Source organism: Dreissena polymorpha, chromosome 12 (genome assembly GCF_020536995.1).
Source record: "Dreissena polymorpha isolate Duluth1 chromosome 12, UMN_Dpol_1.0, whole genome shotgun sequence".
In the NCBI taxonomy this organism is placed as follows: Eukaryota; Metazoa; Mollusca; class Bivalvia; order Myida; family Dreissenidae; genus Dreissena; species Dreissena polymorpha.
In genome coordinates, this window is record NC_068366.1 from 38,299,772 (window position 1) to 38,325,039 (window position 25,268).

Sequence of the window (25,268 nt, forward strand, 5' to 3'; positions counted from 1 at the left end):
TGAACTAAATATTGAGATCTTATAAAAAATGTTTTTTGCTCTTTTTTTTAATCTTCAATTGGTAATTTTAAGGTCCCATTTTGGAAAAATATATACTTTTATCAATTGGGAATGGGGTTGTTTTCCGGCCCCAAATATTTATTTTAAAAAAGCACCGCTGAGTGACACTGAAATACCTGGAAAATGTATGCTCATTCTAACATTTACTTTTTAGCATAATACCAGTTTTGTCTCTCTTGGTTGTGGTTTTGTTTCACAAACCACAAAGAGAGGCTTGTGCTGCAAGGATATTGACTAGAAATGGACTTAACTATAAAGTAAGAACACCATGTTGCCGAACATAAAACCAGTGTTTCTTCATTGCGCCAACAATTTCCTTCATATTCTGCAAATAGTCTTTTTGCAGTTATGTTTTGGGAAAAAAAATGAAAAAATGATGGTTAGGAGCTAAAAGTAATCATTCAACGATGTTTTGAAAAAAACCTAGATATTTTTTAAATAAGTGTTGGAATTTGATACTCATATGACAAATATCCATGTGATATGCCCGTTTCCTTACATCTGATGTAATTTTAACCAATTTTGTTCAATAAAATACTTATAATATTCTACTAAACATCCAAGCTTATCCTCCATTTTCACTGATCTGAATTACCTGGGGTATAAGGACAGTTTTTACAAACTGTCTACAAAATGTTGAACAACAGAATAATTATAAGATTTAGTTTCCACGCCATATTTAATTGGACAATAAAGTAGGTCCTTAAACACAGTAAACATAAATTTACATACAAAATGGTTACATTTTTTAATGGAAGTTGTCAAGACATAAGAAAACTGTCAACAAATATGGTTATTTTTTTTCAAAAAATTTACATATTAGTATGCCCGAAGTAATATATCAGGTTTAGACAATCCAATGGCTTCCTAAATCATGTTGTTTTCAAACCAGACAGCAAGAGACCTTCAAACATACTGTGCAAGACGTAATACAGCTTCTGTCATCTTTCTAGCGCTATCTATATATTTTTGTCGATCTCAGTTGTGTTTTAGTTAAGAAAGAACATGAAAGAAAATCTGGATGCATTTGCAAAAACCTTGACAATATGCACTGTAGCACTTCACAATATTATGTAAAATTTTGATGAAAATCACAAGCAAAATGTAGGAAGGAGTTGCGTACAAAAGTTGTAATAATTTCAAACAAACAGCATACAGCAATAACTCCTTAACCCTTTCCCCATAAGAAGCAAAGAGAAAATAAATTTTGCAACCAGCATAAAACCAAAACAGCCTGTGAATAACTTGCAGTCTGTTCAGGTTTTATGCTGTTTGCTGCTCATCAGTGTCTAAGGTTTGGAAATATACATGAAGCCTTTAAATTATGAATTTAGTAAGAAAGGTCTTTAATTAAATTTAACTTTCTAAAGGACTACAAATGCGTCAAAATACGTATCTAAGTGGTAAAGGGTTAAACAAGAGAGCCACGAAGGTCCTGAAGCGCTCACCAGAGTTCAAGGTATACCATTGTCTTGTGACATGTTTTACCCATTGTGCCCCAGATTCAAACAAGACCTTTATATTGTCAAATACACATTCTGACCCAAGGTTCATACAGATTGAGCCATAATGGGCTTCTACAGGGGTTATTTGGTTTTCTAAGACATCACCTGGTGAACTAGGTTTTGGACACACATGATCAAGATTTTAACTCAGCCTAGATATCTTCAAGATTAAAACATATTGACCAAGATTCATAAAGATTTAGTTACACATGCTGCATCTAGAATGCAACAAGATTTTTCTAAGATTTGACCACGTGAAACAGTTTTTGAACTCATCTGACCCAGAAGAAAATTGAAGCTTGATATAATCAAAATAAACATTACCAAATTTCTTCAAGATTTAGTCATAAATATGGTCTCTAGAGTAATGCAACAAGGTTTCGAAAATTTGACCCAGATAGGAAAATCAGTCAAGATATTGTCAAAATAAAAATTGTGATCAAGTTGCATCGAGATTGGGTCTGTAACAGTTGTAACAGATATTTTCTAAAATTTGATCTGGTGAGCAAGTGACGCATGTGACCCAAAATAGGGTGGATTCATCTCAGGTGAAAAAAATTAATTTAAATACCTGGTAGCTAGTTTATTAAAATGAAAGCAATTGGGCCTCAGTTGTATAAACGTATATTCCATAATCTGTGAATAATTAACTAGAATTTTTTTTCAAAAAGCCACAAATGCCCCTTTTATATTTAACTGGACATTATAGAGCTAGTATTTATTGCCACACATAATGTGAACGGTTTATATGGCATGTATGTACTAGTCTTTTGTAACAGTTAATAAACATAAAGCCTATTTAACATATGTGACATTGTCCTTTAAGCAAGCCCCATAGTCAGTGTATACAACATATTGCTTTGAAAGGATGCAAATGTTTACCAATGTACTAAACAGAAAGAGACTATCGCATGAAAATCTAAAATCAACAATACCATATTACAAGGACTATGCGCTTTAAGTGCCCACTTTAATCTGGACCTTGAAAGCAACCAACATGATTGTTTCATGTGACACATTGTCTAAATATTTATGACAATTTGTAAAAAAAAAACTTATTTTGAAAATCACACATACGTCAAACGTCATCTAGGAACATGATACAGTATTTTAAAAAGCACCATGATTTGCAACAGTTGTTATTTTTAGAAGCACCATGTTTTGCAACAGTTACTTGAACCTTTTGCACCAAAATATGAGTATCTTCCTGCAATTGCAAATCTTGAATATTTTGCCGCATATAGATTACGCTCAAACTGTATACAGCGACATAGTATACTTGGACTAAGTGATCTCATTACCATAAACCAGTATGCAATCTAATCCCATCTGTACTTATATTACCTTATATGCAAAGAATGTCTTCTGCAGACCCAAACATTGTAATATGTCAATAAACTCTTTCATATCAAATGTCAACAACATTTCTGCATCGGTAAGAAAATGCCAGCCAAATAAGCGTCTTACATAAACACTGCTTGGGATTTTAATTTGTGTGACTAGTCAAATACAACTGTTCTGGATTATGTTTTCATATATTTCAGTCCAATATATTTTGTTATGGTATTTTGCATTGTTGGAATAAAAACATTTATAAAGTAATCAAAATAAAACTACAAAAAGACCTTCTGTCGAAAACTTGTGTGTGTTTGATTTTATCTGTATTTTGATTACCGCTAAAACTGGATCTATTTGTTAATATTCTTATACAAAACCATATCACATATTGGTGCTGTATTTCTTTTCAATTAAAAAGAATGCAACTCATGCAAGAATGATTAATACTTTTAGTGTTTTTCCCAGGCCATGCCGCCCTCCCAGATCGCCACGCTGCTCTTTTCAAAGGCAAATTTTGCCACGCGCCCTTTTTTTCAAAGGCAAATTTCGTCACGCGCCCTTGTCGATAACATCTTTATTGTCTAACGATCTAACTTGGTCCGCAAAATCAGCTTCCTTGATTGTCTGTGACGCTCCGACTGTGCTTGATTTACTCGAGAGACATCACGTCTAATCGACTATATTAATTGAGCAGATTTAATCTATAACAGTGCTCGATTTATAGGTAGGTCTTACTGACTGCTCCAAACCTGTGAATTAGTCATGCGTGAATAACCCCGTGTCAGTATCAATCGATAATGCCGGAGGCTATGTTATACCAAAGACCTATAGATAACATTCTATAGGTCTTTGGTTATACCAAGCGCACTTTTCGCTCGGCAATGTGTACTCCTTCACGATAAAATCATTACTTCGGACACTTTTGATGAAAAACTCGTGGCAAATGTGCATTGCATGCATTATTCAGTTATATCAAAACATAATTTTTACGCATAATTACATTTAAAATCACAAACAAATTTATTCTTTATCGTTTTCGTCTTTAAGATAATTAGATCTAATTATTGAAATAATTACTGAGACGTATACTAATTTAACAAAATGCGATTTAACGTTGCTATGCGCACCTGTCACTTACATCATTTGACATTTTATCAACATGGCGGACTATACAGAATTAAATTGTGACTCTGCAAAAATGGCAAATAACGTCGTAAACGATCGAATTAACGATGGAGATTATACATTAAGAAGGAATTAATAAAATGTCTGTGATAATCAACAATGCATAAAAATGTTTTAGATAGCAACAACATTATTTATTTATTTGTAATCTACTCAGTGGATGTATGTCACAGAAACGAGTGTTTGCATATTGTTAGCAATCAATTTACTCGCAATGTTAATTTAAACATCTGTCGAGATTATTGTTAGAAAATGGGATAAGACAAACATGGTTTCATTTATATGTTAGTGGATCTGTGTATAATTAGATTCATATGCATATATTGCTTTATAATGTTTGTCGTGCTGTACAGCTTATTGAAACAGCATGGAACTTAAATGTACATTGCAAGGTAAATATATTAATATAAATCATAGTAAGTTAAATACATCTATTACTATTAAATGTGCTTGTTTATATGATATTTTTTCCACAACTGCTTCTGATGCGATTACATGTTTCACCTTAATTTGAGGTATTCAGGGAACTTTTTTGCCCTTTTTTGCCTAAACTGCGTGCTAAAATGCCCTTTTTGAAAGTAATGCGCCATGCCCCTTTGCCCTCCTGGGAAAAACACTAACTTTCTCATTTCTAGTTATGTGGTATAGACTAAATAGGGCTGATTGCATGTGTCTAGTGTCATTCAAGTTTAGCCTGTGCAATATGCCTTCATGCCTATATGCAAACTTTATCCCTAGACATGATTCTTTCTTTAAGCAAAAAAATCCATAAAAGCAGAAAATGTCATTTCTGATTAGCCTGTGCTGACTGCACAGGCTAATCTGGAGGACAATTTACTCACATGCATTAAACTCAATTTTCCCAGAATATTCCTCAATTAAAACTGATCTAACAAAAAGTCTCTCAGACAAGAGGTCTTTCTTCATTAAGGGACAATGATACACAAACATCATGTAGACATGAACAGAGGTTACACATTACTAACTCTGAAATGGACTATTGAACTATGAATCGTAAACTAACCTAACTGATGATGTAATAGTGTTTTATTGGATATCAAGAGTCAAGATGGCCTCTCAGCAGCTCGCAGTAACAAATTAACCTTATTCTCGTGACTCAGAGACTAAATAATGACTCAAGACTCAACCCAAGTTCCTTTATGACAAGGCATTATCGCAAGTAGCATATGAACAATGACACACAGAGCAAGTTTTCAGTGACTTGACATCAACAGGGTAGAACAAGTAGTATTACACAACTACTTAAGACTCGGCCCCAGTTTCTGATGATACAACAATTCAATAAGTAAAGTGATATCGTAGGAAGTTACTAATGTAGTCCAATTAAGTGAAGCCATTTGATCAAGTAATTGTCACAACATAGGGCTTAAGAGCTAGACCAATATTGGATTACGTTGTTTAATGTAGTGTACGCTTGCCTTGAATAACGTCGTCATAAGTAACAATACGCAGTGTATTGCTTAAGGTCAGAAACTACTTTAAGGCACTTTCCTGATAAATAACATTATTTTACATATCATTATTCAGCAATAATTCTTATAAAAGTAAATTTCAATTGAATTTTATTACACTGAAAGTCTTATTGAAGTAAGTAATTCTTTGGTTCAAGCAGGATTATGATCATGAACATTTTGCTTCACTCCAACAGCACCAGGAAAATATATGATGAAGAGTAACCAACATGTTGTTATTTGTTGTTTTTCGGGTGATGATGTTGTGTTGTTTTTAAGATTCCCATTTCATAAACATTAAATTCAACCGTAGTTTTTTTAACCTAATATTTTTTCTTCCAAGGCTTGCATCAATGCTGCAGGCTTAGGTTACTTATGTCATTGTTACAAAGAACTTTTATGTTTAGAATATGGTAGTTTAAGAAAGGTTTAGAAACCTTAAAACTGTGTTCCATAAAAAATTGACTCAGTGAAAAAAACAGATATATAATAGACACATACTATAAAAGCTGTGTTCTCCATTAAAAATTTGAGTAGGCGGTTACATTTTTAAAGTAGCCAGCGACAAAGAACTAAAACTGGCATTTTTGCACTGTTTTGAATCTATATTTTGGGGAAAAGTAGTCGGCAGCAAGATTGTTAGCAACCGGTGAAATCGCCGGTTTCCAGTGCTTCCGGAGAAAACTGTATAAAAGTGACAAATTAATTTCCATAAGCAAAATCATTATGATATACAGTGTCTATAACTGACATTACGTATGGCTTCACATTCTGTCATAATGACATTTTTCTTGAGGAACGTGGAATTTTGTGAGTATTAGAAAGCCCTGTTAGTGTCTGCACACAGAGCCAAAAAAAGCAACAGAATACGACAGTAATAGTTATTAACTGGTTAAAAGAATGTGAACATTAAATCAAACAAAACTTTTAAAATAATCATTATGTGAAATACATAAAAATGTTTTGTGGCACAGTTGGGTGTTTCAGTCAAGGATTAAAATTAGTTTGGGCAGAAAAGTCCATGGCCTGTTTAACCCTTCACCACTTAAATACGTATTTTGACGCATTTTTAATCCCCCAGAAAGTTAAATTTATTTAAAGACCCTTCTCACTAGATTCAAATTTTAAGCACTACATTTTCAACCCTTCGATACTGAAGAGCAGCAAATAGCAAAAACTTGCATGCTGTTCTGGTTTTATGCTGTTTGCACACAGCAATTTTCACTTTGCTTCTAAGAGGGAAAGGGTTAATGCATGACTGGCCCCTACATTTTCAAAGAAAATACATATGTCCACTTAGTTGAGAAAATGTAAGGAAAGAACAAGAGTGGGCAACTTTGGTCATTTTTAGTTTTTTAACCCTTATCAGCTGTTGTTGCTTAAGTTTTTGCATTTTAATTCTTGTAAATAAATATTGAATTTTAATTAGTATAATCAATGAACATACAAATACAAAACCTATGGTTCACTAAGTTCATCACATGAATCGAGGTCTGATGTTGGTGATGTTGGCGTTTTTTTGTCCCAACTAAAATACACAATTTATTTCCTAACAAAATAACTCATTGTTATATCACACAATAATTGTATATGTAGCTGGGGTGTCAGGTAACAAGAAATCACCTATGACTAATGATTTAATTTCCCCAAGGTTTTTATTTCATCTTGACAATTCAATAAGGTTTTCGCCTGGTACATAAACTTGAGGAAATACAACCAGATTTCTTGTCAATATTGAACATACTTGCAAACCTAAAATACCAGAATATGGACAGAATTAATAGAACAAGCAGAATCTGCATATATATACTGCATATATTTTACTGAAAAAGGCTTTATACAAATTGGTCACCCCCCCCCCCATGTACCCTGTAATTGTCTTTGATTTCAATAATTTTATTCACATGTAAACCATAACATAAAAGTCATCTACAAATAAAAGTTTTATACATTACGTAAATATGTTTTTTCTTTGCCTAAACATTTAATGTATTCATTACAGAAGGCCTTAAAAGTGCATGGTTCTACATGGCCCTCTGAAAATTTAGTGGAAAGTAACCTATCCAAGTATTTTTCAATTGATGACTGAGTCCTTAATTACTCAAATCAAATCTGTAAAACTTTTATTGGATTGTTGACAAAATGTTAATTAAAATTGGAGTTTACAGTTTCCTTAAGCTTTACCCCCCACCCCAACCCATCAAAATCTGTAGCTTCACCTACATTGTATATAGTTTAATTTAACTTCAAGTCTGCAAGACACATGTTAACATGAAGGGAATAAGCTAGAGCTCTGCAGTTCCATTTAATTACTGGTATAAATGGGTTCCATTTGATTATTGGTGAATGTGTAGGTAATTCCAGCTGAGATTTGCACCGTATAAAATAAAATAATAATGAAACTACCTATAACTAAAAACTCACATAAAAAGGTTACATTTCATAATAGCTTCGTATATACTTTGCAATGAGGAACAAATTGTTACAAATATATGTACAATTTCACAGCAATACATAGTAAATATTAATAAATTGTTTAACATCCTGTGAGGTTGCATGATGTTGGGGTGTTGTTTTTGTTGTTTTATTGTTGTTTCTTGAATTGTCTATAATGTGTTTTTCTTGCTTTAGGTTACATGTTAACTAAATATAATGTGTTATATTACTATTTATGACTTTTCATACATCACTTTGATTAGCATTCCACAAGGCCTTTATGCACAGCGGTAACCATGTGCATACATTTATAAATAAGGTTTACCCTTAAGGGGAAAAAAATCAAACTATTACCTACATTTAGTTGTTTTAGTTCTGTCTTTCTGAAGCAAAGTACATGTGTAATAATTAGGGCTGTCACGATTCACCGGTAAACCGGTATAATGCGGTGCATGTCGTTAAAAAAATCGCACCGCAGTACGGCATTGCCGTACCGTTATTTTTATCTATTTAAATCTATTATTAAATCTAATTATTATTTTATGAACACGGATTTTAAGTACATATTTTGATAAAATTATCAGTTTGGAAACTGTAGAAAGAGTGTTTTCGATAGAGATTATGACTACTTCTATCAAGTTTATTAGGTTGTGTTGATTCCCTTTTGACAGGTTATAGTCAGAAAATGATTGTTTTTATTCATAATAGTTTCTAGTCATACCATGATACCAGTGTTGTCAGATTATTGAGTTTAACGAAGTTGTAAAACATGGTATTCTGCTGTTTTCTTCACAGATATATATTCAGTAAAATATCGTGATATGTATAGCGATACAGTGTTGTCGTATCACAATATATCACGGTACGCTCACGGCGTATCGTGACAGCCCTAGTAATAATTAATAAGAACATTAAAAATTGAAAATAATCAATTCCTTGGCCAATTCATGGTCTTTGCCACTGCGCCTAACAAAATCCAGGGGAGAGACTTGGGATAAATATACGATACAGGACCCAGGATATTCATAAAGTGGGGGGGTAAAATTTGATCATTTTCAATCAAATTTGTTGGCTATTATGTTCTGTTGCAGTGATGCGTCCAGCATAGCTTCCGACAAGCCTGCGCATTTGCAAAGAGTGGTCTGGAGGTATGCTGTCTGCTTATGAGATTGCGATTTACCGTGCATGACTTTGTAACAGACAGGATAAATCCTGACCAGACTGCAAAACTGTATTATAAACTAATTTCTGAATGGCCATGACACCAGCGACCCGTTCCAGAATGTTTTAAACAGTTGCCAATTTTTCCAAATCCTGCAAATGCCCTGAATGAAATATTTGGCATGCAAATGTTTAATGTCCCATGCAGAAGGTTACAGAATGAAAAAAGAGCAGACAAGAAATATCTTTAAAAAAGATATACGGCGTAAATAGTTTAATGAATGAGATCAAGGATAGCGAATGTCTTTTTCTGTGCAGTTCTTAGCTGCATCACACGCAGTACGGGATGTTACGGGGAGTTTTCGCGGCTTATTTTACATTATAACATATTGCTGGTCATAAACCTTTAGATACAAAACAGAAAACCAAAAGAAGAATGGAAGTGAAATTTAAACATATGAGTCAACCGGCCACACGAGAAGTATCCGTATTTATAGGCGCGTTCTTCAAACAAACCTGTTTTAGTGGTTTGTCGGGCATTGCTATTTGATTCGATTATTAACAGTATCAATTATCATCGTGCTAATGCTTAAAGTGATATTATGGGCATTTTGCACTGTTGAATTGAGCTGAAAAGAATTAACAGGTCAAAATAGTTAGTTAAAATGTGGTTACTGATTAATTATCTGCAACTCACCTTGCTACCAGTTGTTTTTAAAAATATATTTTATATTCGATATTCTTACGTGACCCACCCAGTCCTGTAAGCTAAAATGATCCGTAAAACAATTTCGTGTCTTTGTGTCGTACGAACAAATCTGCACTAAAACTAAATTTAGGTTCAACTCGTAAACGCATGATCAGTTGTCAAACGAAAGTACGGTTGATATTCAAATGCATTATTTTTCTCTTTCTGGTATATTGTTTTAGTATGATGATGCTGCATTAATTAATATAAGTGTATATGAAGTAGAAACATCAAAAATAATCAACGGTTGCGATAGACACCTATAAACTGTTACATGCTCATAATATCACTTTAGTACATTAAGCAATATGGACGAATAATTATTGTTAAATTTATCAACAATAATATTTATCATTGTATTGTTGAAAACACATTAAGAATCTATTATTTACATACCATAATTATATTGCTGAATATCTTCATTTAACATATTTCTGGTCTAAAGAAAATTCCAGGTCACCTAGTTCACGGATAGCGTCTTTATTATATAACGATTATTTTACTGGCCGCCAACTCCGGTGATGACCTGTATATAAACTCTGAATGTCCGCGAATTGACCCGATATACCTCGCGGGTTGAAATGCAATGCTTTAAAGTGAGGCCTCGCTTCCATTGCTCTTTATACTTTTACATGTTAACATGTTGACAGGAATAAGGAAGTAAGTACTAAATATGAGAACATAGCCTTTTAAGTATAAACGCTCTTGCGCTGGTAATACTCTGAAAATAAAAGGTGTACGCACAAACTGTATTGATGTCGAGAATTGAGTGTAAAACTGTTCTATCTATTAAGCCTTTTCATTCGAGATAAAATTGTTTCATACAGTAAAACAGTGTTACAAAGACGCGGATATGTTTCCAATGTTCTGGTGGTATACTCAAATCAGCCAATGGAATAAATGAAGTGTATTCATTCGTACCTAGCCGCGGGAAATTTTATTGGAATTTTATTGGACACTTACAAAGGTCAGGCTAAGGTGAAAAGCTGGCTTATGCAGCTTACGCCGAAAAAATTGTCGCAGACACCAAAAAATCCCCAGTTTGCCAAATAAGCAATCTTGCCTAGTAGAAAGCATGTTTTAAAGGCCTAAATAAGTACATAATGTTTGCTTATATGTAGTGAAATACAAAATGTAAAATGGTTATGGACTGTTGTAAATATCACTGAATCATTTTTATACCACATACATTCATATTCATGAAAGAACTAGGCATATTATTCCATGTTTACAGGTTACATCAGATTAGATCATCTTTTCTCTAGAAGAAGGGCCAGTGCGAGGACTGGTTTATTTAGCTTAAACATAACATATACATTTTATGAAAGTTTGCAAAGAAGGTGGGACAAAATATAACTCTTTGTGTTTTCTATAAGCTCAGTTATGCAAGACCCAGAAATTAATGGGTGGGAGGGGTCCAAACTGTATGGCCCCTGGTAAGCCTCATTCCGGGAAAACTGGCCTAAATTCATGAGCTTTAAGTGTGGCCCCTGATTAGCCAGTGCAGTATGTAGGCTAATCAGGGACAACACTTTCTGCCTCAAGTAAATTTTTTTACAGAAGAGATTTCTTGAACCACACAAAATCCATAAAAGTGTAAAGTTTTGTCTCTGATGAGCCTGATCAGACTACACAGGCTAATCTGGGATGACACTTAACTCACATGCATTTAGCCCTGTTTTCCCAGAATGAGGCTCAATATAGTAACATTTGCATACGTACTAAAACATGCAGCCCTGATAGCAATCTGCACTCAGAAAGCTGTTAAAAGTGTGTTAGTCATAAAACTCAACACCATTTATACCTATAACCACATCAAGTACACATTTATGTCAAGCACTTCCACATTTGTTATTCTTGAGAAGTCTAAATGTGTGTTTGCACTTTCCTTCCAATTGATCAACATTTGTGATATATAACATTTTAAGAGTTAACTATAAAACTGTGTTAACTTCTGAACATTTCTGTATCACATACCTTACATGTGTATTTTCTGGTGCTAACCTTGAGTTAAGGATGAATTCAATAAATAGATTTCATTTGTTTTCTATTACATATATTGTTTTATACTGTCTTTGCCACTTTGATAATCTACAATCAATAACAGAAATTTTCCCCATTTTGTGAAGAGGTCTGTATCCTTTCAGTTTTAACTCTTTACCACTTAAATACATATTTTGACGCATCTGTAGTCCCTGAAAAAGTTAAATTAAATTAAATTCACCGTCACCTTTCTTACTTGATTCAAGTTTTAAAGGCTTCATTTCCAACCTTTAGATACTGATGAGCAGCAAACAGCATAAAACCTGAACAGACTGCAAGTTACTCACAAGCTGTTCTGGTTTTATGCTGGTTGCAATGGCCATTTTACTTTGCTTCTTATGGGGGAAAGCGTTAAAGGAATTTGCATGTTTCCACCTTATTTTACTATAAAACTGTGAAGAGTTTAATTCACTTTTGTGAATCATTGTTATACAAATGCAAATTTAAAAATACATGTTTGATTTTATACTTTATCACACAGGCATTATACCTAAAAGTGTAAACTGCATTTTTTTTAACAAATTATTGTGCCTTTGTCATCTGACAAAAACGCTTGACACATTACACCATATTTAAAATATTAATTAACATTAAACTTATTGTTTCAATAACACCGTCATGAAAAATTATCTGGATCACTTTTTAACCCTTTCCCACTCAGAAGCAAATTCAAACTGGCAATGTTCAAACGGCATAAAACCAGAACAGCCTGTGAGTAACTAGCAGTCTGTTCAGGTTTTATGCCGTTTGCTGCTCAGCAGTGCCTAAGGGTTGGACATGAAGCCTTTAAAACTTGAATCTAGTAAAAAAAGGTCTTTAATTAAATTGAACTTACTAAGGGACTGCCAATGCGTAAAAATACATATCTAAGTGGTAAAGGGTTTTAATATACAGAACATCTGATAAAGTTTCAAACTATTTTTTTTTAAGTATTACCGGTAATGTGAAACATTACAACAAGAAGCTATGTCACTTGTATCACTACTAGTCATATACCGTTTATTCTTTATCATTTACCGAGATCTGATTAGTGTATCATGGTGGAGTGCTTGCTAGTGTGAAATACATGTAACAGCTGTAATCTGATTGTGATGACTTTTTCATACATTTCTTTAAGTAACACTTAACTTCTATTTTCATAGAACTTGATAAACAAATATAATGCCTTCCTGTAGATGAATTCACATGCTATGAAAACCAAAAAAATAATATCCTTAAAATATGAGACCCCATTGACGTTAAATTTTTGTTTAATTTCAGCAAAATGTATTCATCAAAGTAAGTATATCATTTCAATTTATGTGTACATGAACTTACACAAGCAACAGAATGAAATAAAAGTAAAACCCTCTGCCTTGCATGTTAAACAGTTGACATGGTATTATGTTCACTCATCCTGATATATTTTGGTATGCATTTGGGTTTGTCAAAAAGTATTTCAAGCCAAGTATCATATGAGCAAAGAATACTGATAAGCCATTCTGGTTATAAGAATGGTCACATGAAAGTCAGAAGGCCCAATAAGCATATGTAAAACAAGACTATTGCCAAGCAATATAAGTCGGCTACCTTGAAACTCCACCATTATAGCAATATTTCTAGTCTATTTGTTGCCATAGCAACCAGAATTCTTGACGTAGCTACAAAATAAAATGACGTGCATAATCTCCATATTGCCATCTATCCATGTTTCAAGTTTCATGAAAAAATATGAAGAACTTTGAAAGTAATTGCAGAATCCAGAAAAGTGTGACGGACTGACAGACTCACAGACTGACGCACAGAGCGAAAACCACCCCCACATAAGGGGACAAAAAAGGCTGATAAGCCCTTCTGGCTTTCAACAGATGATTTTTCCATGAAAGCCAGAGTGTTTAATCAACATATGTGCAGTGAAGGCTGATATGCCCTTCTAGCTCTCAACCAATGATTGTCCTATGAAAGCAAGAATGTCCTATCAGCATATGTGCAATGAAGGCTGATAAGCCATTTTTGCTCTCTATACAGACATTCTGAAGGTTACACTTCTGTTCTTTGGAGCCAGAAAATATGTTGCTATATTTCCATCATTCTTCAAAATTGTTGACCAAAAGTTAAAAAAATCAAAAACAAAATAGATAATTATTACCAACAGAATAGTTGTTGCGGTGTTTAATATATATACAATGTAAAAAATCAATTCTACAGATCAAAAAAAAATAATGGAAGATGACAGAAGACAAACAATAAAAGTCCAAACACCAACATAGTAATAGCTTTGTATGCCAGAAAATATGTGAAAGTCCCTATAACATCTGGAGATTGGGTAGAAAACATCTGTAAATGTGAACATCACATGGCAACTATCTATAATCTAAATGTTACCTTCCATTATTTTAACTCTCTTTAGAACTCAGATTTGATAAAGGTCAACAAATAGATTTAAAGAAAGAGAGAGGTTAAAATAAAGAAAAACAAGATGTTGTGTTTCATGAATGCTTATGCCCCCAGCTGAAGCATTGTCAGCATTAATTTATAAGCCCATATGAATAAGTCTGAGTCCAAAACTACTGTAGGTCAGTGTAAAGGTAAAAATGAGGTCATGTGATGTAAGTGTGAAGAGTGTTGAATGGAAGTTTCAAAGCATTTTAGTAAGTAGTATTGATGATAAGTGAATGGGGACTTTAATTATGGGATAAACAAAACTTTTGATCTTCTGAATAAAATTAAATCCATAAGTAAGTCAATGCAAAGGTCAAAAGGTCAGCTGATAAGGATGTGGTAAGAGTGTTTAATAACATCACAAGGTCAGCTGATAAGGATGTGGTAAGAGTGTTTAATAACATCAAAAGGTCAGCTGATAAGGATGTGGTAAGAGTGTTTAATAACATCAAAAGGTCAGCTGATAAGGATGTGGTAAGAGTGTTTAATAAAATCACACATGAAAACTTGTATTAAAGCTTTGCATGCTGGGAACTTTTTCGTGTGCTAAAATGTCGTCTGCTTAATTTCTAAAATTAGCATTTTCTTCGATTTTTTTCAAAGAATATTATCAGAATAGCAAACAGTTTGGATCCTGATGAGACGCCACGTTCTGTGGTGTCTCATCTGGATCCAAACTGTTTGCAAAGGCCTTCAAAATTTGGTTCCCGCACTGAAAGGGTTAAAGCTTTGTTGAAACGATTATTGATCTTATACGAAAGTCATTATTGGCTACCAAGAATTTTGACCTTCTGAATTACTCAAATGTGATATGGGTGAGTTCATTCTATCAAAGCGTTCTAGGAAGCATTATTGATGCTTAACAAAATATGTATTTAAATTCGTAAGAACGGATTGAAGGACAAAAGACAGAATAAACAAATAAGCTATTAGCTATATGACTCTCCTAGGCACATACAAAGTTTAAAAGGTTTAATAGTGATTGAGCTCCAACTTATGTTTGGTTGTTATGTTATTGATTTATTTCATTAAAAAAACACACATGTTTATCAAATCAAACCCTTGTATAAATCTGTTACTGAACTGCTGCATCACTTAGTGGTTTCATTTAAATCAAGCACAAGGATCCTGTTGCCACTTTATTGAAATACCACTTTGTTAAGTGTCCTCCTGTGCTCACTTCCTATTGCTGTGTGGTTACACACCACTTTAGCTTTATAGGTTACTGACTGCAAACAACATGATCATCTACACATGTAGATGGAGAGGGGCTTCTATTATCATAGAATTGGTTGAACTCATCTTTGCCCAGAAACTCATATTCACTGCATACAAATCGATCATTGGAATTTAAAAAGGTCATCAACCGCTTATTTTCATGGCATAATTAATGTGACATCTCAATTGGTTCAATTGCAAAGACAGCATGTATAATGCAATCAATGAGATGTTGCATTATTAAAACAGTATTTGATAAACTGTTTTACTCATTTTAATTATTATCCTGCGTGTTGTCAACAAACATATAATTAAGTAAATGCACATACATAATTAGTTCTGATTCTGAACCACTTGAGTTAATGTCCAACTTTTCATTCCTTTGCAACAAGACACAGTTTACTTACATTCTTAGAAATATTCAAAATTCATTCATTCAAAGTAATAGTTTCTAGAAATGTATTAAATGAATTTATTAAATAAATCAATGAATATTTAATGAACTAATATACTCAATCTATACCATCACAAGCAAAGAACCGATCATAAATTTTAATCAACATCCAGGCATTACATGAGCTGCTTAGAAAAATATTGCCTCCATGTAATTGTTCATTGGATGATGTGTTAATATTTGGTAATGAACCCAGGCAAATAGGAAGAAATGTAATAATTATGTCAATAATTAATATTTTTCATTTTGCCTAAAGCTTATGAGCATACTTAAGTAAATATAATTTTATTTGGTTTGCAATTATTTTGAACACATAGTAAGAACCGTCTTACATTTAATTTGATTCTCTCCGGGACTACAAGCAAATCAAAGTGCGTATCTGAGAGGTACAGGGTTAACTTGTACCACTTAGATACGTATTTTGATGCATTTGTAGTCCCTTAAAAGGTTAAGTTTAATTAAAGGGATCTTTTCACAGTTTGGTAAATTGACAAAATTGAAAAAAGTTGTTTCAGATTCGCAAATTTTCGGTTTAATTATGATATTTGTGAGGAAACAGTATAACTGAACATTTGCCATGGTCTAATATAGCCATTATATGCATCTTTTGACGATTTAAAAACCCAAAAATTATAAAGCGTTGCAACGCGAAACGATTGAATAATTTGGAGAGTTCTGTTGTCGTCGTTTAAATATGTGAAACTACAAAGATTGCTTATATAACGTATAAAATACGCATGTTATGTATGCTTGGCAGGATAGCTCAGTTGGCTAATGCCAATGCGTTTTGACTTCAGGATTCCGGGGGTCACTGGTTCGAGTCCTGCTGCGGGCTTTTTTTTTTTCCTTTTTTAAATTTTATTTTTGATGTTAATGGAGCATTTAAAATGTTATGTTAACATTTATCAATATAAAGCATTTAATGACAAACTTCAAAACATGCCCAAATCTGTGAAAAGACCCCTTTAAAGACATTTCTTAGTATGCTTCATTTCCAACCCTTAGTTACTGATGAGCAGCAAACAGCATAAAACCTGAACATACTGCAAGTTATTCGCAGGCTGTTCTGGTTTTATGCAGTTTGCAAAAACCATTTTCACTTTGCTTCTAATGGTAGAAAGTGTTCATTTCAAGCCTAAAAGATCACAAATCAAGGGAAAAGTTATACTCACTGTCAAGTCTCGCGACCTCATCATCAATCACACACTGTTTGGCATAGGAGTCCTCTATTGTTGGGTCATAGTCCGTCACAAAATAGGACTGCAAAAGCAATATGTATATAATACATTTGTACATGAAGTATCATTTTGGGAGTTAACAATTAAAGGGATCTTTTCACGCTTTGGTAAATTGACCAAATTGAAAAAAGTTGTTTCAGATTCGCAAATTTTCGTTTTAGTTATGATATTTGTGAGGAAACAGTAATACTGTACATTTACCATGGTCTAATATAGCCATTATATGCATCTTTTGACGATTTTAAAACCTAAAAATTATAAAGCGTTGCAACGCGAAACGATTGAATAATTTGGAGAGTTCTGTTTTTGTCGCTAAATTTTGTGAAACTACGAAGATTGCTTATATAAGGTATAAAATACGTCACACATGTGTACTCGGCGGAATAGCTCAGTAGGCTAAAGCGTTTTTACTTCAGGACTCTGGCAGGACTCCAGGGGTCACTGGTTCGAAACCTGGTCCGGGCAATGTTCTTTTCCTTTTTTTAATTATATTCTTGATTTTTTACTGGAGCTTTTACGATCCAATGTTTACATTTATCGATATAAAGCATTTAATGAATAAGTTAAAAAATGCCAAAATCTGTGAAAAAGCCCCTTTAAAAGCCCCTGTCCAACAAACATAATTCAATTCACGCTGATATCATATCAGTTTTTACAAAGGAAGGTACAAATGTAAGGTTTATTTTAGTTAAAAATATTATCGTTTGTACACTAGAAATATGTTACAGACACTGATGCCCTCTCAACGCCTATTTGAACACAGACAAATCCAGTATATTTTACAGAGAACAAAAAGGCCAACGGCCAGAATTGAACAAAAACTTGTTGCAATCAAATATTCTTTCTTTAATATCATCACCACATTCAGGTCATTAAACTGTGAAAGTTTAAGCAAGGTTAACTTGATGTCTAAAGAGGAGTCAAAAACACAAAATTTTCTGATCACCATTGAATATATTCTACAGTGGAAGAACAAACAAATGGCCAAAATTCTGCTGAAACTCATTGCAGCCATAATTTCTTCTTCTCAATCATCTACACATTAAAATACTTCAACTGTGAACAGTGTTGCTTAATTAACCAAGTGGTTCAAGAAAGACTAAAAAAACAAATTGGTAAAAAACAATATTTGATGAGTATCCAATAGTGGAAAAACAGAAAAGAGCAAAAATTTTGTCAATACTCATCCAAGCCAAAATTCCTTTCTTAAAGATCATCTACACTCAAATGTTAAAGTTTGAGCAAGATCCAACCAGTATTTAAAGAGGAGTTGAATACACAAGTTTCAGGACATGAAAAGACAACAAGAGTTCCGCGGTCGGAGATGACCGCATTGAAGCCGGATTTTTGATTTAAATGACAGGAAAGTACCTTTCGTGTTTTTGTCAATGCAATACTTAAATTACTGAAATATTGTTCAAAGGTCAAAATGAAATGTAAGTACTTTTCAAGGCATGAGCAAACCTTGTGTTATGTTTTGAATGCATGCATATACATGAACAACAATAACATTTAAGGTCACAAATATGAACTTGAATTGACAATTAGGAAAGTTTGATCTCAATTTTTTTATTAGCAAATAAGTAACATATTGTTTGAAGTTTCCATCAATTTCATTATCAATTTGAACCTCAATTGAATGTCCTTGAAATTACCAGTGGTAAGCATACCAAAGTTAAATCATGAAAAAAATATTCACATTTAAGGTCACTGTCAATTGAAAGACTTTAAAATGACCAGTTGTTCTCTTGAACAGTGGTCATCTGTTAGTCATGGCAAAGTCCATGTCCAAGCATACGAAAGTTAAAACAACTTTTAATTTTTAACATTCAAGGTCACAGTGACCTTGACCTTCAATGACCTTAAAATGACCAATTGTCATCTACTAGTGCTGGCCAACCTTCATGTCCAGTTTGAAGACTGTAAGTCCAAGCATAAGAAAGTTATACCATGAAATAAGAATTTTAACATTTTTACATTCAAGGTCACGGTGACCTTGACCTTAAAATGACCAGTGGTCATCTACTAGTTCTGGCCAACCTTCATATCAAGTTTGAAGACTCTAGGTCTAAGCATACCAAAGTATTAACAACTTTAACATATTTACATCCAAGGTCACAGTGACCTCGACCTTCAAATGAATGACCTTGAAATGACCAGTGGTCATCTAAGTGTGCTTGCAAACCTTTACGTCAAGTTTGAGATTCTAGGTCCAAGCATACCAAAGTTACAACAATTTTAACATTTTAACATTTAAGTTCACAGTGACCTTGACCTTCAAATGAATGACATTGAAATGAATGACCTTGAAATGACCAGTGGTCATCTAAGTGTGCTTGCAAACCTTTACGTCAAGTTTGAGATTCTAGGTCCAAGCATACCAAAGTTATAACAATTTTAACATTTTAACATTGAAGGTCACAGTGACCTTGACCTTCAAATGAATGACATTGAAATGAGCAGTGGTGATCTTCTAGTACTGGCCAACCTTTATGTCAAGTTTGAAGACTCTAGGTACAAGCATACCAAAGTTATAACATGGAATAAGAACTTTAACATTTTTACCTACCAAAGTTATAAGAACTTTAACATTTTTACATTCAAGGTCACAGTGACCTTGACCTTAGAATGAATGACCTTGAAATGACCAGTGGTCATCTAAGTGTGCTTGCAAACCTTCATGTCAAGTTTGAAGACTCTATGTCCAAGCATACCAAAGTTATAACAATTTTAACATTTTAACATTTAAGGTCACAGTGACCTTGACCTTCAAATGAATGACATTGAAATGACCAGTGGTCATCTTCTAGTACTGGCCAATCTTTATTTCAAGTTTGAAGACTCTAGGTACAAGCATACCAAAGTTATAACATGAAATAAGAACTTTAACATTTTTACATTCAAGGTCACAGTGACCTTGACCTTCAAATGAATGACCTTGAAATGTCCAGTGGTTACTTACTAGTTCTGGCCAACCTTCATGTCAAGTTTCAAGACTCTAGGTCCAAGCATACCAAAGTTATAACAACTTTAACATTTTTACATTCAAGGTCACAGTGACCTTGACCTTCAAATGAATGACCTTGAAATGTCCAGTGGTTACTTACTAGTTCTGGCCAACCTTCATGTCAAGTTTCAAGACTCTAGGTCCAAGCATACCAAAGTTATAACAACTTTAACATTTTTATATTGAAGGTCACAGTGACCTTCACCTTCAAATGAATGACCTTGAAATGACCAGTGGTCATCTGTTAATCCTGGCCAACCTTCATGTCAAGTTTGAAGACTCTAGGTCCAAGCATACCAAAGTTATACCATGAAATAAGAACTTTAACATTTTTACATTCAAGGTCACAGTGACCTTGACCTTCAAATGAATGACCTTGAAATGACCAGTGGTTACTAACTAGTTATGGCCAACCTTCATGTCAAGTTTCAAGACTCTAGGTCCAAGCATACCAAAGTTATAACAACTTTAACATTTTTTATATTGAAGGTCACAGTGACCTTGACCTTCAAATGAATGACCTTGAAATGACCAGTGGTCATCTGTTAATCCTGGCCAACCTTCATGTCAAGTTTGAAGACTCTAGGTCCAAGCATACCAAAGTTATACCATGAAATAAGAACTTTAACATTTTCGAGCTTTAACATTTTTACATTCAAGGTCACAGTGACCTTGACCTTCAAATGAATGACCTTGAAATGACCAGTGGTTACTAACTAGTTATGGCCAACCTTCATGTCAAGTTTCAAGACTCTAGGTCCAAGCATACCAAAGTTATAACAACTTTAACATTTTTTATATTGAAGGTCACAGTGACCTTGACCTTCAAATGAATGACCTTGAAATGACCAGTGGTCATCTGTTAATCCTGGCCAACCTTCATGTCAAGTTTGAAGACTCTAGGTCCAAGCATACCAAAGTTATACCATGAAATAAGAACTTTAACATTTTCGAGCACGCCGCCACTCCGCCCGCCCGCCCGCCCCCCCGCCCGCCCGACAACATCAATCTATAAGCCGAGATTTTTTCGAAAAAAATCCGGCTAAAAAATTAGCCACAATTTTGACAAAACTCGTTGCATTCAAAATAACTTTCTTTACAATCACCTACGTGTTTGTTACATCCTTCATCAAGCAATATCCACCCAGTAATCTTCTATGAAAGTTTGACCGTGTGGTTTCCATGATAATCCAATAAGCTTTGGACTGTCAAATTACACACACTAAGTTTTGAAAGCCATACCACAACATCAGCATATCCTTTAAGCCACATAAAACTCTAAGACAATTGCTAGTTCACTCTAAGGACAAACCAGACAAGAAAGACATCTGCGGACTTATCTACCATATCAACTGTGATTGCCATCCAAGGGAACAGTGTTCAATGGACTATATTTGTGAAGCTGAAAGAAATGTAAAAGCACGATTCATGGAACAAAGGAGACCATGTTCAACATCATTTGAGGTCTCAAGGCATATACATGACTGTAAACCAGCCACACAATCACGATGGAGAACGTTAGGATTCTGGACCATGAGCCATCTTGGTTCGAGAGGGGTAAAGGAGGCTATTTACCACCATGCACTAAGACCGGCACTAAACAAGGACGGGGGCCGCTACCAACTCTTGCACACCTGGGACTATACGTTAACATCGCTCACCCCGACAATTATGGGTGTTTACGTTTCCCAACATTAGATATTCATTCTGCTGATGAAGTCCATAGTACACTGACGAAAGCTCGGTATGGCTTTCAAAACATAGTGTGTGTAATTTGACAGTCTTAAACTTATTGGATTATCCACCTAGTAGTTAAAGACAAGTTATAAACAAGCTCACAGACATACAGAGGGACATCAAGTTTAATACATAATGCCTCCCAATCTGGGGTGGGGAGCATTAGAAATACCTTAAATAGTAAAACACAAAACTGAATAAATGCATATAAATGCTGCATTTAAATTTATTTTGCTTCAAACTGTAAGCTTATTTGTACTTATGAACCAGAAAAAAAACTGTGTCAATGCATGCATAGAAATTCAGAAATAATGATAAAAAAGAATATCACTTTTAATTAAATAATTCATTGAAAAGCGCTTATAATGCAAAAAGTATGGCCAGAAAGTCACGCACATACACAAAGATACAGAATTTAAAAGTTTTTTGGCACAAAAAGCAAAATAATGTCCATTTAAAGTTTGTATGTCTTATCTAAATTCATATAATTATTTATACAGTGTTTCAATTTTACAATATTAACTTTTGAACGTGCATGTCTAATTAAGTATAAGAAAGGTGATTATTTATATAATTTTTGAAAGATTAACTAACCATTTTTTAAATATCAATAAAACTAGGGTAATTACCAACAATAAGTTTGGAAAACATGTATGCCCTCATTTTGCGGGTAAGCCATCAATACATGTATATGCAAGATTTGTTACATGTATATATAACCTTGACCTAAACTCAAACTTCTTAATATTGTCAGTTAAACCAACAAGATTGACAAAGTTTGAGTTGATAGATGATTTTTATCAACAAAGAATCATTCCAACTGTCTGACATTTTTAAAGTTTGTATTCTTTTAGTAACAACCAATCATCCTGACTGTCAGACATATATTTTAGGTCTTAAAGTGACGGTATGATTTTAAAAAATTAACAGTTTGATGTCACCTGCACGTTTCACCAAAGACAATGTCCTTCCACTGAATACGCTTTTGTAACTCCTCCAATTCAAAAGAGCTAACAGTCATGAAAAAAATGCTGTAAGTAAGCCTCATAGGGGGTGAAAACAATAACCTTGATAACTTGAACATTGAACTATATAATTATAAAACAAAATGAGTATACACATAAGGGATCTTAAAAGATTTCTGATATAGCGATTGTTTCAGGATCAATATCCCATGTAAACACTTATTAGGACTACAACATTATTGATATCGCATAATGGCTTACCTAATATTAATACAAGTAAGGTTTTGTTGTTAATGTGTATATAGTTAGATAATAGTTTGTTCTTAATTTAAATAAACTATATAAAAAGTTCCCAATCGATTGTTGAATTATTTATCATTTTATATTAACAATTGTTGTAGGAACCTAAACACAAAACCTAACTGGAAGGTATTACTACAAAAATACCTTTGACAGATCACTTAAATGTACTTGATTTTATAGGAGCTGTAATTTTTTATGTTGGTCCAGCAAATTTTTGCAGGATGTGCCACCTTTAACCTGTTGACCTAAAAATCAATAGGTGTCTTCCTATTCTACCTTAGTCTAGTAATTCTCTTACCAACATCATTGTTTTAAGTCAACATGGTTTTAAGATATCAATAATGTGGAAACAAACAATCATTCATGGATTATGGATTCACATAATAAAACCTAACAACAATTCTTTGTCAATTTCCAATAACAATAATTATCATCATAACAATATGTACTTTAGGCAACGTACTATTATCAAAATTGTACTCAATTTTAGTTGAGAAAATATATGTTTAACATATATAGCAGTTAGTAAAAAATTGATTAGCATGATTAATCATCCATCCGGAGTCTGAGTGAATCAGAATATGACAATAAATTGAATAATGATAAGTCAAGACAGAAACATATTCCTTGTAAAACTAGTGTGTACTTTACCTGTATAAATTGTATTGTGAGAGCCGACTTGCCTACACCACCTCCACCTACAACAACCAGTTTATAATTCTGGTTTACATTGCTAGTATCCCCGCGATGATTTCTTGACATATTTGTCAACTTGTTTACTATCCAATTTGACACATGCGAATCTTTCAGTAGGAGTAATACAGCTAACTCCGGCTGTCTAGGCATCTCTAATTCCCTGACGCAATAGTACCAGAAGCATACAAGCTCTGAAACCCTCGCAGTGGCTATCTGCCCATACGGGTTAACGTAGACACTGCTTTCCAAGAAGGATTTTTAGTTGTTATTTTTTTTTCTTATTTTCTGCAAATCCATGTTGTTGTTTGTTTTTAAGTAATCGGACCTTTAAGATATTTTACAGTAAAAAAAGTAAAATAAGTATAAAAAGTCATTGCATTTATTAAATCATGTAAAATAAAAATAATATTTGAGTCGGCCATCATCACGATGTGTGAAATGTGTGTAATGCCGACATGTTCCATAAGCATTTATTGGCAACATAAAAAGGCATACACGAATCGATCTGTTACCTATCCAGTCGTTACATCTCCCAGACGTTACGCCCCTAGTCTTTACACCCTCTAAGCCTATCTATTATATGAGTACATTAAAGTCTTACGTAAGCGTCTAAATGTCTATATAATATATTCTACAATAGTATATGCATACATCATACATATCGAGTACAGAATTATTAAAACGCGGCAATAAGTTTGTTCACGAAAAAGTATGCCAGATTTATTTGACATTTTTATAAGTTTATATAATAGTTTCCGTTAATTTTTGTAATACTCCAACGGACAATAGAATTCGTGCAAGTATCAAGACTTTATTTGAAGCATTATTGATGGTTAACGAGTCATTTTGTGTTAATCTCATTCAAAAAATATGTCGATACCAAGGGCTAAATGAGGCAAGGGAGACGTGGATGTGTTGGTAGTGTTAAAAAAAACATCCATTCCAGTATATAAGCTTTGCAGGAAGCGTCATTGACTTTATAATTAACGTTTTATTTTTGTTTTAAGTCGGACATGCGGAAGACGGACGGACATGCCAATCAATTAATGCCTCCATACGCACATAAACGTTAAACCATTATGCAATGTTAATGCGATATGCTTCGTTATGCTTAATGGCACTCTTTGCAAATATTTCAAATGTAGAAACAACCCTACATATGAACCGTTATTACTCGGACACTCAAAATTTTCGGACACCCCCTTTTGGCCAAAATAATTATTTTTCTTGACTCGAAATTTTCGGATATACGGGTTTTCGTCAATTTTAATGCCTCTAATT

The 25,268-nt window shown here is 33.6% G+C and overlaps 1 protein-coding gene across 1 annotated transcript in view; it reads right to left on the reverse strand.

The window, feature by feature from the left end:
• Nucleotides 1-24,094, reverse strand: part of LOC127852910 (ras-related protein R-Ras2-like) — a 30,605-nt gene extending 6,511 nt beyond the window's left edge. Inside the window, exons 1-2 of the mRNA XM_052386954.1 lie at nt 23,943-24,094; nt 17,214-17,301 (exon numbers count right to left, since the gene is read on the reverse strand). Coding sequence (XP_052242914.1) covers nt 17,214-17,301; nt 23,943-24,053 — 199 coding nt within the window. The 5' untranslated portion in view covers nt 24,054-24,094. The remainder of the gene's footprint in view (nt 1-17,213; nt 17,302-23,942) is intronic.
• Nucleotides 24,095-25,268: the final 1,174 nt, after the last annotated feature.